Genomic DNA, 23,400 nt, shown 5'->3' on the forward strand with positions numbered 1-23,400 from the left:
GCCAGAAGTAGGGCAGGCCATATGTCATGTGGAAGAGGGAGGGATAACAGGGTTTTATGCTCTTCAGATCACACTTGTAATGTCCTGAACTTTTGCTCTTCAGTATTTGTAAAGACACCAACAGTGAAAATAAGAGCACAGCATTTAGCAGTAACACAGACTGGGATATCCTTGTAATTTTTCATTTATTTAAAATGTATAGATTAGTAAGGTTTTAAAAAGTCATTTGGGGGGCGCCTGGGTGGCGCAGTCGGTTGAGCGTCCGACTTCAGCCAGGTCGCGATCTCGCGGTCCGTGAGTTCGAGCCCCGCGTCGGGCTCTGGGCTGATGGCTCAGAGCCTGGAGCCTGTTTCCGATTCTGTGTCTCCCTCTCTCTCTGCCCCTCGCCCGTTCATGCTCTGTCTCTCTCTGTCCCAAAAATAAATAAACGTTGAAAAAAAAAATTAAAAAAAATATAAAAAAAAATAAAAAAATAAAAAATAAAAAAAAAATAAAAAGTCATTTGGTCCACCCAAGCTTGTGGTGCCTGAGTTCTTTCTTTAATTTTGCCACCAAGTGGTCAACGGGTCTATGCTTTGGACACTTTAAAGGGAAATGTATTGCCTTTGGAGGGGGCCATTTTAATTTTGTCTTTGGAGAGTTATAGGTAGAACACACTTATATTGAATTGATAGCTGTCTTCCTATTGTGAGGTTCAATAAAATACAAGAATTGGAGACATTTGTCATTTTTTTCACCACTTATTACTCAATGTTTTCTTGATTATCGGGAATCTTCTACAATGAAAAGCAGATACTCCTGTTCCATCTATTTGACAAACTGAACATGGACATATGACCTAAATTGTCCAACTGCAAATCCCACCCCAAGACTTTGATTTTGGAGCAAATGATACAAATAAGAAGGGACAGTTTTGAATTCATTTATTGGAAGGAAGCAGTGGCAGAAGCAGCAGCCTATAGCTTCTGGAAGAGGGAGTATCTGGAACAGAGAGTGTGTTCAGAGGCAGCAGGAGGAATGGGGCCAGGAGTGGCATCCAGACCAGATGTTTCTCATGGTGTGATATTGTCTGTGGTTTCTTCAACTTCCTTTGATTCCTATTTTCTGGTTTTTTAGTCTTCCCTCAATAGCTCAATTCTGTAAGTTACCAGATATGTTTTGAGTAAGTCCATTTCCTGCTTAGGTTAGCCAGAGTTGATTTCAATTTCTTGCACTCAAGATCCTTGACTAATGGATGGAAGATTGTAGGAAGTTGAGAGGGGGGAAGAAATAATGAATTTGACATTAAATATGTTGAATGTGACAGAGAATTATCTAAGTAAAAGTGGTTCATATATAACTAGAGAAGTGGATGGAATCCATGACGAGGATTCAGACAGGAGGTAGGCATTTCGTAGCCATCTTAGATTTAAAGTCCTAGGACATGGGGGGCGCCTGGGTGGCGCAGTCGGTTAAGCGTCCGACTTCAGCCAGGTCACGATCTCGTGGTCCGGGAGTTCGAGCCCCGCGTCGGGCTCTGGGCTGATGGATCAGAGCCTGGAGCCTGTTTCCGATTCTGTGTCTCCCTCTCTCTCTGCCCCTCCCCCGTTCATGCTCTGTCTCTCTCTGTCCCAAAAATAAATAAACGTTGAAAAAAAAAATTAAAAAAAAAAAAAGTCCTAGGACATGGAAGAAGTATTCACAGAAGAAGATGAACTTTATTTGGAATCTGTTCTTTGCTTCCTAGCATCCATCTTCTCTGGAAAGACCATTCCTAATTTCTTTTGGTGATTGATTCTTGTCCATAGCTAGCTATGAGCTTTGGAAGATTGACCTCTTACCAGCTGTAGAGATAGACTGGCTTAATTCAATAAAAAGTAAATAATAGGGCAGAAAATCTGATCAGAGATGAGATTTGTGCAGATTTTTCAAGAACTCCTAGGAATGTGATCTGAGGATATAAAGTCTAGTATGGCCATAGCCAAGTGCAGACATGGAAGAGGACCCACACTGCCCAAAGGTTCCCAGGTGGAGTCTGAGAGAAAAGCAACAACTAGAATGCACAGCAGTGAGATGGAGAGGAAACAAAGGACATCATTTAAGTACTAAATCAAACTCCAACTAAAGCCAAAAAAAATCTCAATTTTTCAGTTACACCAGCTAGCAAATCCCCTTTATTTTAAAATCCACATCAAGCTGGGTTTTTAACACAAGTAATATAAATTGTTCTAACCATTTAACCTTTCTTCTCAGCTTTCATCCTTCCAACCTCCCTCACCAATTAAGTTTATCATTTATAATGTGACTGAATTGGGTGACATCAGAATACACACAAACTAATGGACTGTGAGTTGAATCTGATCACAAACATTTTATTTATTTGTTTGGCTGACAGAAGGTTGGTTCCTTTTTAAAAATTATTACCAGTATATAAAATTTGGGAGGTATCCCATTAAAATCCATACATTTGATGGCTTTTGAAGACTCAGAAGATCTGACACTACTGAGCCAGAATTCCAAAAAGGCAACAATCATCTTGAGCTGCACAGCTACTCCTCACTTTTAACAAGGCATATGTCTTCCATTTGCCACAGTCCATGCCACTTCCTATTGCCTCACTTTTGGCCTAATTCTATCAGATATTTTACCCACCTCTGGAAGGATTTGTGTTTGCAACCCAAATCAGTGGTCAGTGAGGTCTGTCCCAGGTCTCTGAAATTATTTCATTTAAGTAAAAAGCAAACAAAGGAATGTAAACAAAATGCAGTGAAACTGCTAATCTTGGAAAAAGAACTAACAGACACTTGGAATCCTAATCATACTCTGTATATTAGGCTTACTGGAATTTATTGGGGGGCAGAACATGATTTGATTATGAAAGATACCCAAAGCTCTGATAGCAGGCATTTTACTTTATGGTTAAGCAGGTTTCCTCATTTGTCATCTGGGGTAAAAGTAACTTAGTAGTTTAAGAGTGGCTTATTGCATAAGAATTAATACCATGAGCTTTAAAACCAGATATGGGGCGCCTGGGTGGCGCAGTCGGTTAAGCGTCCGACTTCAGCCAGGTCACGATCTCGCGGTCCGTGAGTTCGAGCCCCGCGTCGGGCTCTGGGCTGATGGCTCAGAGCCTGGAGCCTGTTTCCGATTCTGTGTCTCCCTCTCTCTCTGCCCCTCCCCCGTTCATGCTCTGTCTCTCTCTGTCCCAAAAATAAATAAAAAACGTTGAAAAAAAAAATTTAAAACCAGATAGACATGAAGTCCCAGGTCCTCCCTTGTTTGCTGTGATGATAGTGTCTATTATTTATGGTTATCATGTACATTAAGTGATAAGGTGTGCCAAGAATAGTATGTGGCATATGGACATTTATTATGATAGACCACTTTACGGCATGAGCTTATTCCAATCACGCAAAATAGCTCTGATTGAAGAGCCTCAACTTGGAAGTTACAAATAAGTAGTAATTTTATTTTTTGCATTAACTACTACTCTCACACTCCATTGACTGAACTACCCTTTTTCTTAATGGGCCTGACTCCCTTAATGATATTAAAGCCCTATATCATTACACTTTAGTTATTGCCAGTTATAAAAAGTCTCATTTTCATTATAAAGACTTGGGTTTATTCACTAAAAGTTTAATTTCATATTGGATCCACAGCTTTCCGCAGGAAAGTGATTTGTAGCCTCTACAGTTTATGACGTGTAGAGAGAGTGATGGATTTAATTCTAAGATTGCTCTTACAATTCTCATCCTCTGGAGTATATACATTTCCTCTACTTATTCAAACACTACTCTAGGGGCACCCGGGTGGCTCAGTCGGTTAAGCATCCCACTTTGGCTCAGGTCATGATCTCATGGTTCGTGAGTTCAAGCCCCGAGTCGGGCTCTGTGCTGACAGCTTAGAGCCTGGAGCTGCTTCAGATTCTGTGTCTCCTCTCTCTCTGCCCCTCCTCAACTCACGCTCTGTCTCTCTCTCAAAAATAAACATTAAAAATGTTTTTTAAAAATGTTAAACAAACACTACTCTAGGTGTTACTATGGAGGGATTTTGCAGATGTCATTAATGTCCAAAATCAGTTGACCCTAAATTAGGGAAATTAAATGCAGGTCTAGGGAAGACAGAGAGACAAAACCTGAGAGTGATTCAAGGTGTGAGAGATTCTTCCATTGCTGGCTCAGGAGACAGAAGGAACCACATGGCAAGGAATGTGCGCAGCCTCTGGGAACAGAGAGCAGCCCTTGGCTGACCCTTAGCAAGGAAATGGAAACATCAGTCCTACAGCCACAAGGAACTGCATTCTGTGACAGTCTGAATGAGCTTGGAAACCTATGCTTCCCCAGAGCCCCCAGATAGAAATTCAGCCTGACCAATCCCTTGATTTCAGCTTTGAGCCCCTGTGCAGAGAACCAAGTCATACTCTCCCTGGCATTCTGAGCTACCAAACTGTGAACTAGCTAATGGGTATTGTTTTAAACTGCTAAATCTGTGCTAATTCATCATACAGCAATAGAAACCTAATATTGGAAGGTTGGAGGTAGTGGGTGCGCCCTACTCTCTCACAGTCTCCCTAAACTCACACCTCTTGATTTGTGATAGGACGAAGGAGAGGGGAAAAGAGATCTCCTTTTCAGTGGTCATCACTGTTGATCTAGCTCATTGTTTACCTTTGATGCAGATGGCGGTCTCCTCAAATAAGCCCTGATGATGAAGCAGCTGTCTGGAGACTTGAGGGTCTCAGCTACCTTTTCCAGTGTATCCTGACATACTTATAGTCTCAGGAACATTTTTTGCCCCATGCTGGGTCCTACTAGGCCTTCTGAACCTAGTTTGTTAGACATTTTACAGCTTGGATTCTAGAGGCTGTGGCCTTCACCAATGGCAGTATCTCAGAGAGATTTTCTCCCTCTCTGGTAGTACAAGGCCATTCTACAAGCCCTGCAAACTAAGCAGACATCCAAACAGGTAATCAAGCATCTTTCTCTCCTTCTTAAAGTCATGTCCAAATGTCACAGGTGATTATCTCAGAGAGGAGAAACTGGGGACTCCTCTTCCTTCACCCCTTGGGAGCAGAGGGAAGGAGGTAGCCTTTCCTCACAAGGAATACAAGCTCCAAAGGTCAGCTCTTCTCTCTCAATGCCCTCATACCTCTCTTGCTGCTGAGTTTGTGAAAGTCTGAGGCTAACAAGGAGGCTTTCTTTCTACTAAAACATGAAGAATTTAGATACTGAATTATTTGGTAAACTTCAGGGACAGGAATGATGCCATCATTATACAATGATGCTACCAATGTAACAATGCATTTTAACATTTTTGAAAGAGTCTTATTCATATGATCTAGAGCATAATAGCTTTAAAAATAGAACATATATTTAATTTTGTATCTAGCTTGGAAGTGCCACTTAATTTTGTAAATATTAATTAAGAATCTTCTAGGCATTGCGCTAAGAGAAGTGAGCAAAGATCTACGTTTTGGCCTGGAGAAACTGTGTGTGTGCATGTGTGTGTGTGTGTGTGTGTGTGAGAGAGAGAGAGAGAGAGAGAGAGAGAGAGAGAGAGAGAGAGGCAAAGAGGTAGCAGAGAGAGAGTAAGCCCCAGGACAACTATAGTGTCATAATAAATATATCCACAATGATTTCACTATTTTGAACAATACTGTGCCAATGGGTAGAGGAATCCACTCTATTTAAAATAGGATTTGGGGTGCTTGGGTGGCTCAGTTGGTTGAGCACCAGACTCTTGATTTTGCCTCCCAGGATCGTGGGGTTGAGCATGGACCCTGCTTAAGATTCTCTCTCTCTCTCTCTCTCTCTCTCTCTCTTCCCACCTTCTCAAATGAAAATAAATAAATAAATAAATAAATAAATAAATAAATAAAGGATATGAATAATGCTGTGAGTGCTTCTTCTGGTAAAAAATAAAAATAAGAAGTAGTTTTATGTAAAAATATATTTAAGCTTAAACATTTTAAGATTTAAACATGGATGTTACTTCAGATGTTTCCTTGGCATAATGAATCCATGTACTTTGTTTTTGAAAAAGCAAAATACAACAAAACAAAAAGTGAAAAACACACACAAACTTTTGATCAAGTCAGAGGCCTCTCTGATCTCTCAAGAAGCGGGATCTCGCTGAAAAGAGATCATCACTCTCTACTCTTGGATCTTTGGGGCAGTTTTGAAGAATCTGACTTTTACAAATTAGAAAGATGAATTGCAGCAATGTCTTTTCCTCTATTTTTAATGTGAAATTTAAACTTTATAGCATTTGTTATTATACCCAATAAAAAGTGAAATCTTTATTCTGTGCATCTGCAAAAGCAACTTTTGAAGTAGGATATGTCTATCAACATACTTATTAAAAGCATTTTTCCCCCCTACAGTTTTGGAGAGTCTGAAAATCAGAGCTAGTATGGTTTAGATATTCATAATTGTTTACACATGTCTCAATAACAAATATATTTGGGGGGTTGGTGCTTTACTTTTAGGATTTGGGACAGCTGGAAATTATTATTATTATGGTTAAAAGTGTTCTTACTGGATAATGGTGTTAAAAAGAATATAATCTTTCAGACGCTTCCTCTTAACATGGAACGCATATTATTTTATTAAGTTGAGTTAAATATGGATTGGCTATTGTCTGGTCAGTTACACATGAAGGTGACTGAGGAAATAGATTCTCAGAAAAAGCATCGAATAAAAATGACTGTGGTTTATTATTATCAATATTATTATTGTTATACAGAGAAACCTTAGTACTCCTTCTAAGGGCTAGATAGCTAATATTGCACATATTGCAGTGACAGATTCTAATTAAATGTTTAAGAAATGGGACACCGTTTCCAATCATGATACACGTATCAAATACCTTGGAGATGTGTAAGAATTCTTTTGGTATTTGCTTATCCAGAAAAAAAATAGTGATTAGTAAGGGAATCTGTGGCTCCCAGAACCCAGAGTGTTTCTTGTAAAGAGCCAGACTATATTAAGAGCCAAGAGGAAGCCAGGTTCAAAGGAAATTCATCTAATATTTGTGCTCTGGTTATGAAAGGGGTGAGAGGCTGTTCATCAGCAGCATGTGGCCAGTTGGCAAGGAGGGCTGTGGGCCAGGCCGAGGGGTTAGCGTGATCACAGATGGACTTAGCATGGGAAAGAGGATGCCAGAGAGTCCTAGGCAGTGCATGCTATTTTGGGGGCTTTGCATGAATCATTTTTTTCATTCAGTGCCAGCACTGACGTAGACAAATGTATATGTTGATTGGCTATTGAAGATCTGCAGATTACCAAAGTAAGTCCCATCTTTGGAGACATCACTCAAAAAGGATTGTTTTTTAAATGACAATTTATAACTACCTCTAAATATAATGTCTTTTTTTTTTTCAACGTTTATTTATTTTTGGGACAGAGAGAGACAGAGCATGAACGGGGGAGGGGCAGAGAGAGAGGGAGACACAGAATCGGAAACAGGCTCCAGGCTCTGAGCCATCAGCCCAGAGCCTGACGCGGGGCTCGAACTCACGGACCGCGAGATCGTGACCTGGCTGAAGTCGGACGCTTAACCGACTGCACCACCCAGGCGCCCCTATAATGTCTTTTTTAATAAAAACTTTTTTACTTACAGTTTTTATATTTTGTTACATGAAGAGGATGCTACTACGACTTAACAAATAAGGGTATGGAATAACTGACTACATATTCTGAAGAAGAAATAGGGATCTCTTTAGTCAAGCAGAGTGGTCAGCAAATTTGCAACTGATGGTTCATTTAATACATGTAGAAAGAGAAATTTTGCATTGGAGATTTAAGGATATGGAGCTGGCTCAACAACTCGGGAAACATGTCTGGGTCTGGATTCCAATAATTCTTTTACATGAGGTACAACGACTAACTGCCAGAAGGTTTGATAACCAGCCCATAGGTTTTCATCCTTACTCTGCCACTCACTGGCAATGAAACTTGGTAAATTATTAAGGATGGATGTTGGCAAGTTATTGAAGTTTATTCTTATGCAGGATGAGGGGTTGGATATTTAAGATCTCCCCAACTCTGAAGTTTAGCACAACATTGAAATACAAGATTCACGAATAACCTTAAAATGAATATACCTGCTGCCCACAGAGCTATTGGTCCATCCTTCCGCTAGAGACATACCAGCTACTCATATTCTCCTCTACTAGAATCTTCCCCATTAATGGCCTGGGCCATGGAGCCCTTCATCCACACAAAATCCAGCATAATTGTCCCTTTCCTCAGGACCCTTCTCACTGTATTAAATATCATACATTAGGAGAATTTTTGGAGGTCCCCTGTAACCTAGCCTCACTTGTAAATTTTCTTCTAAAGAAAAAAAAATGACAAGTTCTAAACAATAACCTACAAATTAACTTTTGAGGCCAAAGTCTTTTGGAAACCATATACTTATTTCAGCAATCTAGTTTTGGACTGGAATATAGCGGCTAACAGCAGAGCTTATGAGTAGCAAAACCCATTGCTCGTAGGTTGCAAAGCTCTGGGACCAGGCTGCCTGGGTTCCAAAATGGGCTCTGCTACTTGTAATTGTGCCTGTGGGCATTTCTCCATCTGTGAAATCATTGGGCATTATCAAAGTATCTGTCTTGTCAGTGTTTTACGTTGTGCTGAGAACAGAGCTAATGAATGTAAAGCAATTAGAATAGGACCTGGCACACAGTAAGGCCTACAAAAATGTTAGATACTACGCATTTTAAATAATCTCAAAAGTGACAAATCTCTAATCTGTGAAGATGTATTAGCATTTGGAGCAAACTCTGATTTTAAACAAGTTGGGGAGAGTTTCGCAGTTTGGGTTGAAATTATGATGTGGATTTACATGATGGGACATATTTTCTCATTTAGGTTATTATCAGGTGTGAATACGTTTATTGTCGTTTGAAGTGATGGCTTTCAAAAGTGACAGTGCTTTTTAAAAAAAATTATACACACTAAAAAATTAAATTACATTATAGTTATACCTTCCGTCTGATGACATTTAGGTATCATACATCTTTGTCCTTGGCTGCTCATTATAAAAATGGCGCAGGAACACTGATCTTCTCACCTTTAAAGTAATCCGCCAGATAATATCTGTGAAGGATGTCCCAGCATTTGGCAAAGAAATACTTCTCCTCTTTTTGTGAAGTAACTCTCTAGTTCTCAGTCTATGAGACTGCCAATATGATGGCATACAAAATTAGTTGTGCAACTATCAATTTTAAAACACGTTCAGGACGAATTCTACATTGAATTCTGGAAGTTTCATTTTATTACATTTACCATAAAATCTATTGTATAATTTAGCACAGGTGGTTGCTCTGCAAAGCCCTTCATGTTTTTATATCTTATTAAATCTAAACTTAAATATAAGGAATTTAAAAATCCCCAATTCAGTTTATTAGACCTCAGTTTTTTAAAAAGCCTATTTTAAACTTTCCTCTTATACCAACCTGAAGACATTTTATTTGTCTATTCATGTTTGGCAAACTTGTATTTTGAGCTCTGTCTGTAGCACCAGCATTATTCCAAATTCTAATTATATTAACTCAGTTTTTCCTTAAAACCACTCTATGGGATCAGTAGTATTATATCCCTACCTGACAGATGAGAAACTGGTCCAAGTTCTCCAACACGTAAGTGGTGAGCTGTGAATCAAATTCAGACAGCACAAATAATATTTTGATCAAAGTATTTAAGAGAAGTTACTCCACTTCAAAGAAAAATTTTCCCTTCCTTGGTGATTCTTAAACCTTTGAAATCTGGGTCTCTTAACTTTATCAGTAATTTAACTTTAAAATAACCTATGAGGTCTGGAAAAATCATTCTCAAGCATTTGGGTCAGGGGAGGGGGTGGTTGGACGAGGTAAAAACCCAGGAATGTCAGTGAAAGTCTGCCCCACATTGCTGAAGAATGAGATCCTAAAGAGATGGGGGGCCACTGGGGTGGAGAGACCTGGTCTGCTTTGAAGAATGAGGTCATGTTCAATGTTTTAAACTCATTAGTCCTGCCTAAAAAAAGGATGTGGATGAAAAAGGAAAAAAAAAGACAAATTAGCATCATTTTCCAAAGAAGTTAAATATGTCAGGCTGTAGAGTGTCCTAATTCTGCCTTCAGGGAACATATGTCAAACTAACTTGTAGTTCTGCAATCGGTGAAACTGTCTGCAAGGAATACCCCATCCCTCATTCTTGTTCCTACAACACATACCTACTGAAGGAAATGTTACAGTTGGTCAGACGCATGTAGAAATTTTGTTTGCATTACCTAATTAAGCCTTTGGGCCAACCTTTCTTTGAACAAAAAACAATTTGTTATAGCTTGATGAGAGAAAGCACATCAATGGCTTTGACTAATGAGGACAGTATAAAGAGTCCAAGTGACATATTATTAATTTTCCCCATGTTTCCAGGACCACCATTACCTACAACTTATAACCACTTTCTGAGAGAAGAAGAGGGAGAAAGAGAATCTCAAGCAGGATCCATGCCCAGAGTGGAGCCCAGCACGGGCCCCATCCCACGACGACCCTGAGATCATGACCCGAGCCGAAATCAAGAGTCAGACGCTTAGCCGACTGAGCCACCCTGGTGCCCTTAAGTTGTCTTATACGTAGCCAAACTCTGTTGTTTGATGGGGCCAAAAAAAAATTTTTTTTTAATGTAAGTCATATTCTAGGCTTGGTTTGGTAGGGACAGAAGAACCTATTAAGTGCCTAATCCAGGACCCAAGCTCTCTCCCCTCTCTTGCCACCATCCTCACTATCTTGCTGTGTACCTTTGCTACAGTTAGTTTGGACTTCAGAAATGGGGAAGAAATGGAGAAACAGATAAAAGCTCAAGGGGCCCTTTGGAGCAATGAAAGCCCACAAAGAAGTGGGTATTAGGATTCGGAGTTATCAAAAAAGAAACCCCATTTATCTGCTTCGCTTTTAGCCACAGCTTCCTTCAAAGTTTCAAATGTCACATTTGAAATCTGGTTACTCTAACAGAATATTTTATTTAAAGACCTGCCAGCGTTCTTTTCTGTTTCCCTGTGAAGTTTTGAAATCAGAAGACTAATTCGTTAACTTCAAACAAAAATGAGTGTACGTATACAGAAGATTGTACTCAGAGAAACTTCTGGATGCTGAAGCCAAGAAGATCTCATTCTCTTCCACACGGTATTGGTGCGGCTGCACTAATGATAGTAGAAGTTTGTTTCTTCTTGCAAAGGAAGCAGATGTGACTTGGAGAAAGGAACATGGAGAACAGATGTGCTGAGCAAAAGTTTTTATTTAAGTGGTAATTTATCTGACCATAAGTTATATTAACTCATGAGGTGAGTGTTTAACATAGCTCTTTTTCACCAACTCAGAAAGGTAATTTATATAAGCACTCAAACAGATCATGAACTAAAGAATACAGCCCTCTCCATCTTCACTTGCTTTTTAAAAAAGCTGAATGCTAAATAAAAACTCCCAAGCCTAGGATGTATGTGAATGCTTACTGGCCACTGAGGGGGCTACTGCAGTAAAAATGTCTGGGTGTGTGCGAACGGCTCATGGAAATAACATTTCACTCCCCTTGCTGCTACATAGGCTCTTGAAGAATCCTGGTAAAGGTGTTCTCAGTCCCTGCACAGAACCTAAAACACCTGCAAAGGGCTAAGTTTAAGTCAAGAGCATTTAACTTGAAAGAATGACTACAGCTCGGGTCATTGATAATGCTATGGATGCCTCTGCTATACATCTTTTAGAGTGAAGAAGGAAAGTGGGGCCAACTTCTCTATTATGCATAATGGGAACCATGCGTACAGCACATAGTACTAATTTTAGGAGCCCAAGAAAATATTTTAATATCCTGTCTAATTAGAAGAAAAAACAACTCTTCAAAGTGTGTATGTATGTATTCATGTGAGTATACCAACACAGTTGAAAAATATAATTTTAAGTATTTTTTTCATGAAAGAAGGGGTCCACGAAGGCAAAGGTGCCTAGGACTCATGAACGTCTGGAATACAACTGTGTGGATCAGCCCAGGTAACTCATTCTCCTCTCTACTTCCCAAACAGTTCTTCCTGATTCCTTTCAAATTCCAGTATCCTCGCTATTATTGGCTTCTACTTCTTTGGCTATTCTCTATCTTTCTTTCTTCTTCTCCTTCTCTATATAACTGCAGGTAAGTCCTAGAGGTGCTTCTGAGAAAAAAGAGTTTTCATGATGATGATGATGCTAGTCACGATCATGATGAAGATGCTAATTCAATGCTGACTGAGTACTTAATCATGTACGAGGCTTGTGATAAAACTTTGCATTTGTCATCTAGTTGAATACTTTGAACTGTTCTATAAGACAGGTTCCATTACTAGTTTTATTCTTAAAAATAAGGACACTGAGGTTTAGAGAGCTTATATGCTTTGCACTAGGAGATACAGCAAATTAGGCTAGTTAGAAGCAGAGGTGGGACTGAAACCCAGGCTTCCCTGATAGCAATTATGGTCATAAGCCTTGGAGTCCATGGCTTTTAACTTATGATTTTTTTTAAAGTAGGCTCCATGCTCAGCACAGGGCTTGAACTCATGACCCTGAGATCAAGAGTCACATGCTCTACTGACTGAGCCAGCCAGGTGCCCCTATGGCTTTTAACCACTAGGTTAGGAAAATGGCCTGACATAATTTGCTAAGATGCAAAATTTGCTCTATAAAATAATTTTGACGGACAAAATGGACTTTCATCCTGTTCATAGCACAAGAGAAAACTCTGACACTTACAATGAAGACATTCTCTTCTACATGTGTGAGTACTAAATGTAGTATTTATTCACGGATTCAGGAACCTATTAATTTTCACTCATTAAATAAGGCAGAGAGCTATCATGACAAATCACTGAAGGTGGAAACTGACCCTTGAAGGGCCTGTTCTTAATACCTTTGAGACATATCACCAAAATAGAAAACCCTTAAAATTAAATATAAATATATAAATTAATTAATATAAATATAAATACATAACTTTATAAATGAATATAAAAATATAAAAATAGCCTAAGACTTAATTTTTCTCTTAGAAGGAGTGGGGTGAGGTAGATAATAAAAATCACTTATAGAATCTTATCTGTTTGTGTGAGGTTTGTGTAAGAGTATGAAAGTAAGGTCCTTTCACACTGGTGAATGTATCATTGAAGTATTGTCAAATTGTCAGCTCCACAATACATTCTTCTCACTAGGATAAAGTTTATGTGGACAAAGGGCTTTTTAAATGCTGCAAAAATGTATTGTGGATGTTTTAAATAGAAACAATAAAGTAGTGAGTTGTGTCAAATAGTAAAAATGATTAACTGTTAACTGCTTTAATGTGTAATCAGGCATTTTATATATATATATATATATATATATATATATATATATATATATATATATATATTTAAAGCCTATGAATTGGAAAGCATTTTAGCAATTAGTAGAAATAATAGGAGTCTGACTAATTCCAATATGTAAAATATTAGACCTGATTTAAATACTGGGACCAATAAAGATAGACTGATACTGATACTAGGATATATATGGTGTCTGGTAAAATATTAGGTGTTAGCTCTAAAATGTTTCCAATAGATACTCTATGGAAGGGAAGATTCTGATTCCATAACATTTCTCATCAAAATAGAGATTATGAAGACCTCAGAATTTTGCAGTGATTCTAGAACATCATAAAAATTATCATTGTATATGACCATGAAAACAAATTTTAGCTAACTAAATTTTAACAGGTTACATTCTGGCCAAATGAGTTTCCTAAAGAGGTTAATTAGATTATAAGTATAATAAAAGCTTCAGATTCTGCATTCCAGAGTAATGATTAAGGGGATCAGTTTGAAGTCTGTCAGACCTGTATTCAAACACCGCCTTTGCTACTAATTACATGTTTTATTTATTTATTTAAACTTTTTTTTAATGTTTATTTTTGAGAGACAGAGCGTGAGTGGGGGAGGGGCAGAGAGAGAGAGAGAGAGAGAGAGAGAGAGAGAGAGAGAGAGAGTCTGAAGCAGGCTCCAGGCTGTCAGCACAGAGCCCTACATGGGGCTTGAACTCACAAGCCATGAGATCATGACTTGAGCCGAAGTCAGATGCTTAACCAACTGAGCCACCCATGTACCCTGTATGTTTTAAAGTCTTATGTTCTCCATCTGTCAAAGGCTGGGGCAATTGTCACCTGCATTTAAGGTTGTGGAAAACATTAAATAACATAAAAAGGTAAAGTGCTTAGCATCGTGTCTGGCATATAATAAAAGTTCTATAAATATTGCATTGTTCCCACCTCTGCTGCTATTGTATCTCCTACAGTACATGACACATTTGTAAGAACAAAGAGCATAGCAGAAAAATTATTAAACAGTTGCTAGTTGGGAGTCTTTTACTACAACACAGGCTCTATTGTTGAAAAACTGAATCACTTTTTTCTGGTGTCCTGGGGTAGGCAAGGTAACTAAAAATCACTAAAATGAGTATTTAATAGGTATTACAACTTTGGAAATGAACAAAGGCATTTTAAGTAGTCACTGATAAATGTTCTTCTATTCTTTTATTATGGGTATTTGCTAAAATATTAGACAATTATCACATGAGCTGTTTTGTAACCGTTGTGTCGAGAATAAGTGCAAATATAGATGGGAAAATTATAAAGTATTTCCAAATGCTGTAACTGGAGTCATTTACACATCATTTAATAGTTCAGCATATAGATCACTAATTAATTTTTTCAATAAGGCAGCAAATGTCAGTTTTAAATCTATAGCTAAATACTGGACAAATCCTTTCCAAAAGCTGAAATTTTTTCTTTCCTTGGTATTTTCCCTTTATTAATTGTAATTTATTTTAAAATGAAAGCTGTTTCTAACAAATGGATCCTTGAAATGTAGTCTCCTACACTTCTGCTCTATGGCCTTTCTGTAGATTTTATTTATGGCTCTATTCTGGCACAACACTTTGGGGGCAAAATGTGTATGAGCCCATAGATCATTTATACAAATCAATTTCTGTGGATGCTGTATTGTTATCCATGTCAAAAATTTTTGATTTGGAAAGAGATATTAAAAGAAATATTTCCCCATATGTGTTTTAATTTCCTTAGAACATAAATATATTTTATTAATTCCAAAGCATGACATATTCCAGCCATAATAACAGTTTATTACTTTCTAAATCCTTCTTCCTAACAGCAAAACATTATGCTATTTATGGGTAAATCAAAATGAAATAACAGTCTAGGTATGTTATATGACTTTTTTATGTTTCATTAAGAATCATGTTTTCTATAATTGAATGCATATTTCTGATTATAATTACATTAGGCAGGAAAGATGGCAAATTAATGAGAAGAATAAAGAGCTGTCACAGTATTACCAACTACAGAAATAATTAAAAATACAAGGATGAAAAAAGATAAGAGTGAGTCTTCAACATTCAACGTTGAAGGATTACCTCTAACCTATTCATACTTGGAGTAAATCCACTACAGATTTACTAGATTTATAAGTGGAAAGTAGAAAAGTAGGCCTGTTATTGGTATATATCAGTGGTTCTCAACTGGGGTCAATTTTGTCCCCTAGGGGACATTTGGCAATGTCTGGAGACATTTTTGGTTGTCACAGCTTGGAGAGGGTTATGCTTCCGAAATGTAATGGATAGAGGTCAGGGATGCTGCTAAACATTCTACTGTGCTCAAGATAGCTCCCCAAAATGAAACATTACCTGGCCACAATATTGGCAAGGTTGAGAAACTTCAGACCAAATCTAGTTGTTTTCCATCAGTTGTGTAAATTAGCCCTTTCTCCTTCACTGGTAATAACTAAACTATGAGTTGCCTCTATGGCAACCATATACAAATTCCAACTGGCAATATAATTAGAAATAGACACTAAACTCAAGCAGTTAATTATGGCCAAGCAGGTATTTAACAGTATTTGATCATATAAATGATTTAAAATGTCTATTAACAAATTAATTAAATTATCTTATTATTCACCAAAATGTCAAAGTGATTGATTTTTTAATTGACTAGTATGCCTTCTATTTGCCTTCTCCTCACTTTTAGTCTTTTGGTGAAACGCTAAAATGAATAGTCGATATCCAGAAGGTGAGAGAGTGTTAGAAGGAGAAATTAGGAGGCTTGATTAACCACAAACTGGATACTCTTTTTTGGATACTTTAAGGTAGATCACCTCTTATGCTTATTTAAAATTTCATAATGGCACCCATTAGGACAAAATCTAATTTGAAATATAAAGAAGAAATGTAATTTTTCCCCTTAACCAACAAAATATAATTGAAGTTTAGCTCATTTCCTTTCTTTTGGTACCTGCAAGCTTTTAGGGATTCAAACACAACGGTCTACCATTTCATATGCAATAGTTTGGACTCTAGACTTCAACATGAGAATATAGAGAAGGCACTATGGTTCTTGATAAAAAAGAAAAAGAACAATTTAGAATAACAAAAGTTCATGAGTCTCATAATGTATATGTGTTTAGTAATTTGGAAACTCTGGAATAGCTGAGAATTAATAGGAGTTCAGAAATTGTATCCCTTACTCTTTGTGTTCTGAACATCATTATGGTGCCAGTTTGCAGTGAAAGTTCAAGACTCTAATGAGATTAAGCATAAAGTAGAAATAAGGGAAAGGTCTCTGGATTAGAACTATCACTGGAGCCTAGGGTGAGAAAATCTTACCTCTGCCATTGACTTCTCCAAGTTCCTGAGGCCACACATGCCTCAATAAATGTCTAAATCAATCCTTATTATTCATTCATTATCTCTTTAGTCGTTTGACAGTTTGTAAAAGGAAGGCTAAAAAAATACTAGTGCTTATTAGACACTTTTCCATGTTATAAAATATAGTACTGCTGTGGGACCACACATAAACTTTAAATTAAAACCTTCTGGAAATGATTCTTATAAATGACTAAAATACTTTTCTGCAATCATCTGTAGGAGACATCCCACAAGAATTTTCTAATATTTTTCTTCCTATCATAGTAACAAATTCCTAATATAATCCATTGTCTAAGGAAGCTGCATGGTAATTAACTTATTTTTGATGAATATAATATTTGAAAAGAGATGCATGTCTTGGAAGATAATACATACTTCCCCACTAATGCTTCGCTCTTAGAAGTATAACTTACATTCAGCACACGTAATTTATGTATAGCAAGATACATTTAGATATACTTTATATACAACAAATTGCACCGATCTCAAGTTCATAGTTAGATTTTTTATTTATTTATGTACCACCTGGTTATATATGTGACCACCATCTAGATTTGGAAGCATGTTTGGGGATGAGTGGGCAGGCCAGATGAGCGGAAGCATAAAATACACTCTGACAAAGAATGGGTAGAGGGGGAGAGAACACTTATCTGGCCACTACATTTAAGGCAACATGGTACTCATCCTACTCACTGAGTCTCAGTCAGCTACTTCTCTCCTTTGTTAATCCTCTGTGCCTCAGTGGACCCAACAGGCTGTCAGTCATTGAGACACGACATATTTGCAATTATACTTTCTAAGTGAATTAGGAGATCTGATAAGAGTATCAATTACTACTTCTCCGGAAGGATCTCCAGTGAGGGTATATGATGCGAGGGAATGTGGTAGGTTATACCTAGAATCCTAACAAAAGGAAGAAACAGAGGAAAGAACCACCAAAATAGATAAAGTCTCTGGATAGAAGTCACCTTCCAACATCAACAGGGCTACATAACGGTATGTGCTGCTCACAAGAGAAACTACGGCCTTTAGGAATGATTAAGATGCAGGACGTGCAGGAAAAATATATATACTCAAGCAAACTTAATTTCATTCATCTGGTATCCCTTCCATAAAATAGCTTCACAGATTTTCCTCTAATTCTTTAAAATAAACTCCACTGAATCTAGTTTAAAATTTCAGAGTAGGTTCAGGTACAAATCCAAGAAACACAGCACAATTTAAAATGGAAATGTAAAAGCAATTTTATAACTAAGTGTGAGCACTCAGACATTTTTTTTCAATATTAACCACAACGATTCCACTGAACACAGTACGTGTAGGGAGAAGCCACCACACTAGAAAGAAAACCACTGGCAGCAAGGTATCTTAAATACCTGGCTGGGGCCCTTTCTCTTTTAAAATGAGACCAGTTTGGATTTGAAAAGCATACATTTTTTCCTAACAATTTTCACTTGGCATTTTGCACCTGGGTTAACAGATCACTCCCAATTCAACCCAAGTGCAAATGGAGAATTCACTTACCTGCACAAACCCGCATGCTGAGAAGTCCTCAAACAAGGGCAGACTTGGACGATCTTCTCTGTAGATGGTGAGCTTGTACGTGATCAGGGTCTCACCCTGTGCTGGAGACTCATCTGCCACAAACATTGAGATTTTGTTCATTCCCAAGCCCAGAGGGTAGTTGGCAAAGCTGGAGAGAGACAGAGAGAGTAACATTTATTCAGCCCAAATGGATTTATATATCAATATTCATTACATGCCTAGTTTGCATACAAAAGTAGATAAGGTCTATACAACTTCATAAGAAACTTAAAATATGAAAAAAGTTTTCATTATGTTTCATAGTACTTTGGTATGCCAACAGTTATCTTGTAGAGCAATTCAGGTCCTCTGTCAACCACAGAGAAGGAAACTCATATTTATTAACCACTTCTCAGGGTCATACATTATCTGATTTAATACTCAAAACAACTCTATGCCCAAAGTCCCATGGTAGGGTCAGGGCTGGAACCCAGGTTGGTCTGACTTGAATCCTCTTTTCTTGCTACTGGACTCTCTTAGCTCCCAGGATGCCAAGTGTATTTCTTTCCCTATAGCACGGGAACATGAGTATCTTCCTTGCCTTGGACATGGCATGTAACAAAGTTCTACCTGCTGTTCAAAATTGTAAACAAAAGAGTCAGTGACTCTCAAGAGGGTCGATAGAAAAAAATTCCACGAGACTGGGAAAGTTAGTGTTAGCATGTTCATAAATTGTCATGAAAATGCTTATTCAATCCCTGAATATTCAAAATCTTGAGGAGTTGGGTTAGGGTAGAAGGAAGCTACCCTTGATGAGTCTCTTTAATATTTCACATAACAAGATCCTCTCTTGCTCAACATTGTTACAAAGATTAGGTACAAATATTGCTAAAAGATCAGTAGAGCACTGATGTGTTCTTTTTAACCACATGACACCTGAAAGGTAAAGGATTTCACACCCTGGTGATCTCTCCAACTGATCTTACGCTTCAGATTTTCTAAATCTTCAAAGGATGCTTCAAATATCTGCTTCCCATTATTATGTCTCCACTCAGCCCTGGTCAACATCCCCCCGTACCTTGTTCCTGCCCGATCGTGCAGGTACACCTTGCACTGACAATTAGAAGTCTCTGCTCCAATTGTCACTGTTACCACGTCAAATGGAACTTCAGAGTAATAATCTGTGATCTTCGGGTTAAATTCAGGATTCAGTTCCAAATGTGGATGTGTGAGGATCTGTTTGATATAACATTGTGTGTCATCTGTTAAAAGAAAAAATAACAGCAAAACAAAAAAACAAACAAAAAAAGACAACTGTGAAATGGATAAATGTTGAAAACTCATATATGATTATCCTTTGAACAACCTTAGTCATTCACTTAGTGATCACTGCTGATTTTCTGCTTGGCACTCTGGTCATATTTGATTTGTGGCTTCAGCTGAATTTTCTATTTGTCAGATTTTGTACAATTTGCCTTATACACAGCTGTTGACTTTAGCTGGCATTAGACAGTTGCTAGTTTTTGCTCAGTCCTTATACGTTTGAAGGCACAGAGAAGGCGGGAAAATGTCTCACCAGTGGATTGATAACACGTTCATGACATTTACTGCATGTATCAAGCAACTGGTGAATGGGGATGAGGACTCTGAGGTGGTAACAGAAGGGCGTCAGCAGGGAATGAGGAAAATTTAATAGGGAGAGTCATTAAACTGCCATTGAACTGATATAGTAGCTTACAGGCAGTAGGGTGGAGTGAAGAATGTGAAATTCAATATTACAGAAAACATTTAGATACAAAAACATCAGCAGGACATCCTGAGACCCCCCTCCCTACTCCACCCAGGTCACCTCAGCGTAAGGAAGTACCCTCAAGTATGAGAAGGAAATGGCATACTCTGTTCAATCTTGTCATGGAACCTAGCATATTACTTCATACCACTGATTCTAAGTCATTTGAAAAATATGTTTCCATGCGATAGCCCGATTTTTTACAAAAGGATCTTGACGAGTAAAAGAAAAGTACATTTGTAGGCACACACACCAGCCGCTGCTAAATTATATTGCGTCATGTTTGGGATAAGTAAATTACTCAAAAGAAGTTTAGCAAACGTTTTTCAAAGAAATATTAATAAGTATTTTGCTCCATAAATACTTTTCAGTAGTTCACAAAATTCCAGTAAATGAGAAATTTTATAGAAATCGGTAAAATGAAAGTATCTTTTGTCTTTTAAATAAGATGTTCAATGACGGTTAACAACATGGCAACAGAAAAAGGGAACACGGAATTCGTTGCAGGAAGCTATCCACCGAACTTGAAGCAAGTAGATTATCTCATCAGCTGTGCCTCTTCCCCTCTCTGTATACAGTTATCACAATGATTTTTCTACAATCAGTTCTGGGTCAGCTTCAATTCTTTAATGGTTTCTCATTATCTCCCAAATTTAGTCCAAGCTCCTAATAAAGCAGACAAGGCATTTCACAATCTCTTCCTTGTCTTCCTCTCTCGTTACATCCCCATTATATCCTGCACTTTGTGACTTAACGATGCCGAATTTTTTTATATTTCTTTGGCAGACATGGGGATGCACCACCAAATCCGTGGCAGTGGAAACCACCAGCCTTCTGGGTGTCTGGACTCCAGTTCTGAGGCCTGTGTCTCAGTACAACTTCCATCAGGCACTAATGAGAATGAAAACGAAAAATGAAATTGAAAAAAAAAAAAAAACCCTACGTACTTCTGACCCACATTGTATAGTTTTCCCAGATTTTGAAAGAAAAAAACTCCTCAGGTACAAATTAGGAATAAATAATAATACAATAGATACATTGTAATTTCATTGTAGGGAAAAGTCTTAATAAAAAAATAAATGACTAGTCAATTTGGTTAAATAATTGGGGAAACTACCGACTTTATTGATTTTACTTGTTACCAAATATTTGATCTGGCTGAAAAACGTAGGTGGATTGAATCTATAATTTTGATGATCATGTCAACTTTTGAAATTTCTATAACAAAAGAGAAACCAATGAAAGAATGAGGGCAAGATTATATTATTAGATCTCATCCTAAAAAGGACCATAAGTTTTTATTTGAATTCAACCACTTATTAATAATGCATTCATTTTTTTTCAAAGATTCCCCCCCCCCCCCAGCACATTCCGTGTTCAAGGCACTGAGATAAGCACAGTAAAAAAACAGGCTATTGTTGGTCGTGAGATCTGACTCAAATGGAGACTGTGAACCTAACATAACACTTTAAGCAGGCTGGAGTCCAGAGATATAAAACGTGCTTTTGGGAGGACCATTTCCTAAGTAGAAAAGGGAATACATAAACACTGGCATTACTCTTTTATGTTCAAAACCAGCTAAATGAATAACCAAGTAGAAGCTTTATTTTTTCAAAACAGTAACCACAGAGGACGTACTTTAACTTCAGATGATATATTTTTATAAATCAGTCACTGAGAGTTGATTTCCCTGCAGTTCACACTTTCACTTAACAGTGAAAGTTTCCAGTGGGGCTTGCCCATTATAACACCGCAACTCAGCCCTACACGAGACCAAATGTGTAAGGAATTCTCTTAAGCAGGATTCTAGCAAGTGCTTGTTTTTGGTTTCATCAGAATCTCTCCACCTCCGGCTGAAGTGCTCCATCCTAAACCCCTGCTTAAAGGCTGATTTATCTCGACATGATCTTCACCTGAATCATCAGTGCTGCTGATCCACCTGGAGTTTCACTGGCATCCTTCCCAGCCCGGGGCCAGCACGCCTCAGGCCAGTTCACCTAGATCCACGGAGAACCCAGTGCCAGCTATGGCGGTAGCAGGCTGCTTAGCCTCTTTGGCAAGCATATTTGGGAAAGCTGTTTGAAGTTTTGGTTGTTTTTAATGAATCCTTTTAACCACAGAGTTTTATTGCCCTCTTGAGGGATAATCATAACTCATATTAAACACGAGAACAGCCTAGACTCTGAAGGATAATCCCACCTGTTCTGAGGCATCATCAAGTTATTTTTTAAACCTTAAATTATACCATAAAAGTGGGAAGATTAATTATGCGGACCCAGGTAGGACTAGTTTTTATCAACATAAAAACATGAACTAAGCTGAAGAGCTTATCTAACACGTTCACCTCCTCCAGAACACGTTACTTGGGAACTGGAAAAAAAAAAAAAAAGATTATCCCCATACAGTTGTTTCATTTTATAAATTATAAAATAGAATACCAAAGAGGTGAAGTGGCTTTCCTGATGCTGCATCTACCCCAGAACCTAGCACTTGACAAATATGCATTCCTAATTTTTTAATGTTTATTCATTTTTGAGAGAGAGCGAAAGAGAGGGAGAGCAAGTGGGAGAGGGGCAGAGAGGGGGTTGCAGGGACAGAGGATTCGAGGATGGCTCCATGCTGACAACAGAGAGCCCGATGAGGGGCTCGAACTCGTGAACCATGAGATCATAACCTGAGCTGAAGCCGGAAGCTTAACCTACTGAGCCACCCAGCCACCCCCAAATGTGCATTCTAATCTTGCTCCTGGTTTTCTCCCTAGTACTTTACCCACTATAGCTAGGCACCAGTCTCCCAAAGTTGCATGTATTTTTCTAGAAGAGATTGGATGGCAAGTGCAGGGAGGGAAGGGCATAAGTGATATCTGTTCTTTTTTCCTGATCAGCAAAACTTTATTTAAAATGTTGCTTTTTTAATTGAATGTATTTGTTGATTCTATTATGCCATACTATTATATAACCTCTCAGTCTACCCCAATTTTAATGATAGTGTTAAAACATAATGAATTAAATTGTATTATAGAAGATACAAATTAGATTTTATTAAATTGGAAGACTTTTATTTATAATAAATTAAACTTTAATCTATAAATTTTATTTTTTTCCAGATTTTATATTTTCCTGGAATAGATTTTTTATTTGTGAAAGGCTAAATTTTCTAAGTGCATGTCTTAGCACTATATATATATATATATATATATATATTCAAATAGCAATATATATATTCAAAAAGCAAACCTGCTAAGTAAACTCTTATTATTCTATCATATTATTATAAAGTATTAAGATAACTCATGAGCTTTAAACAAAGAATTGGAAGACCCAGCTTTGATCCAGCTCAGGTATTTAAC

General features: G+C 37.7%; 1 protein-coding gene across 6 annotated transcripts in view; it reads right to left on the reverse strand.

The window, feature by feature from the left end:
- CPED1 (cadherin like and PC-esterase domain containing 1) overlaps positions 1–23,400 on the reverse strand; it is a 278,325-nt gene that overhangs the window by 108,648 nt on the left and 146,277 nt on the right. For 4 of the 6 annotated variants that reach the window (XM_086691526.1, XM_086691507.1, XM_086691534.1 and 1 more), the window contains 3 exons: positions 19,341–19,524; positions 18,263–18,431; positions 9,590–9,637 (listed from right to left, as the gene is read on the reverse strand). In XM_086691526.1, coding sequence (XP_086547652.1) covers positions 9,590–9,637; positions 18,263–18,431; positions 19,341–19,524 — 401 coding nt within the window. The remainder of the gene's footprint in view (positions 1–9,589; positions 9,638–18,262; positions 18,432–19,340; positions 19,525–23,400) is intronic. The other 2 variants (XM_086691516.1, XM_025929826.2) reach the window with 1 other exon arrangement.

Source organism: Puma concolor, chromosome A2 (genome assembly GCF_028749965.1).
Source record: "Puma concolor isolate L17-30 chromosome A2, mPumCon1.1.hap2, whole genome shotgun sequence".
NCBI lineage: Eukaryota > Metazoa > Chordata > Mammalia > Carnivora > Felidae > Puma > Puma concolor.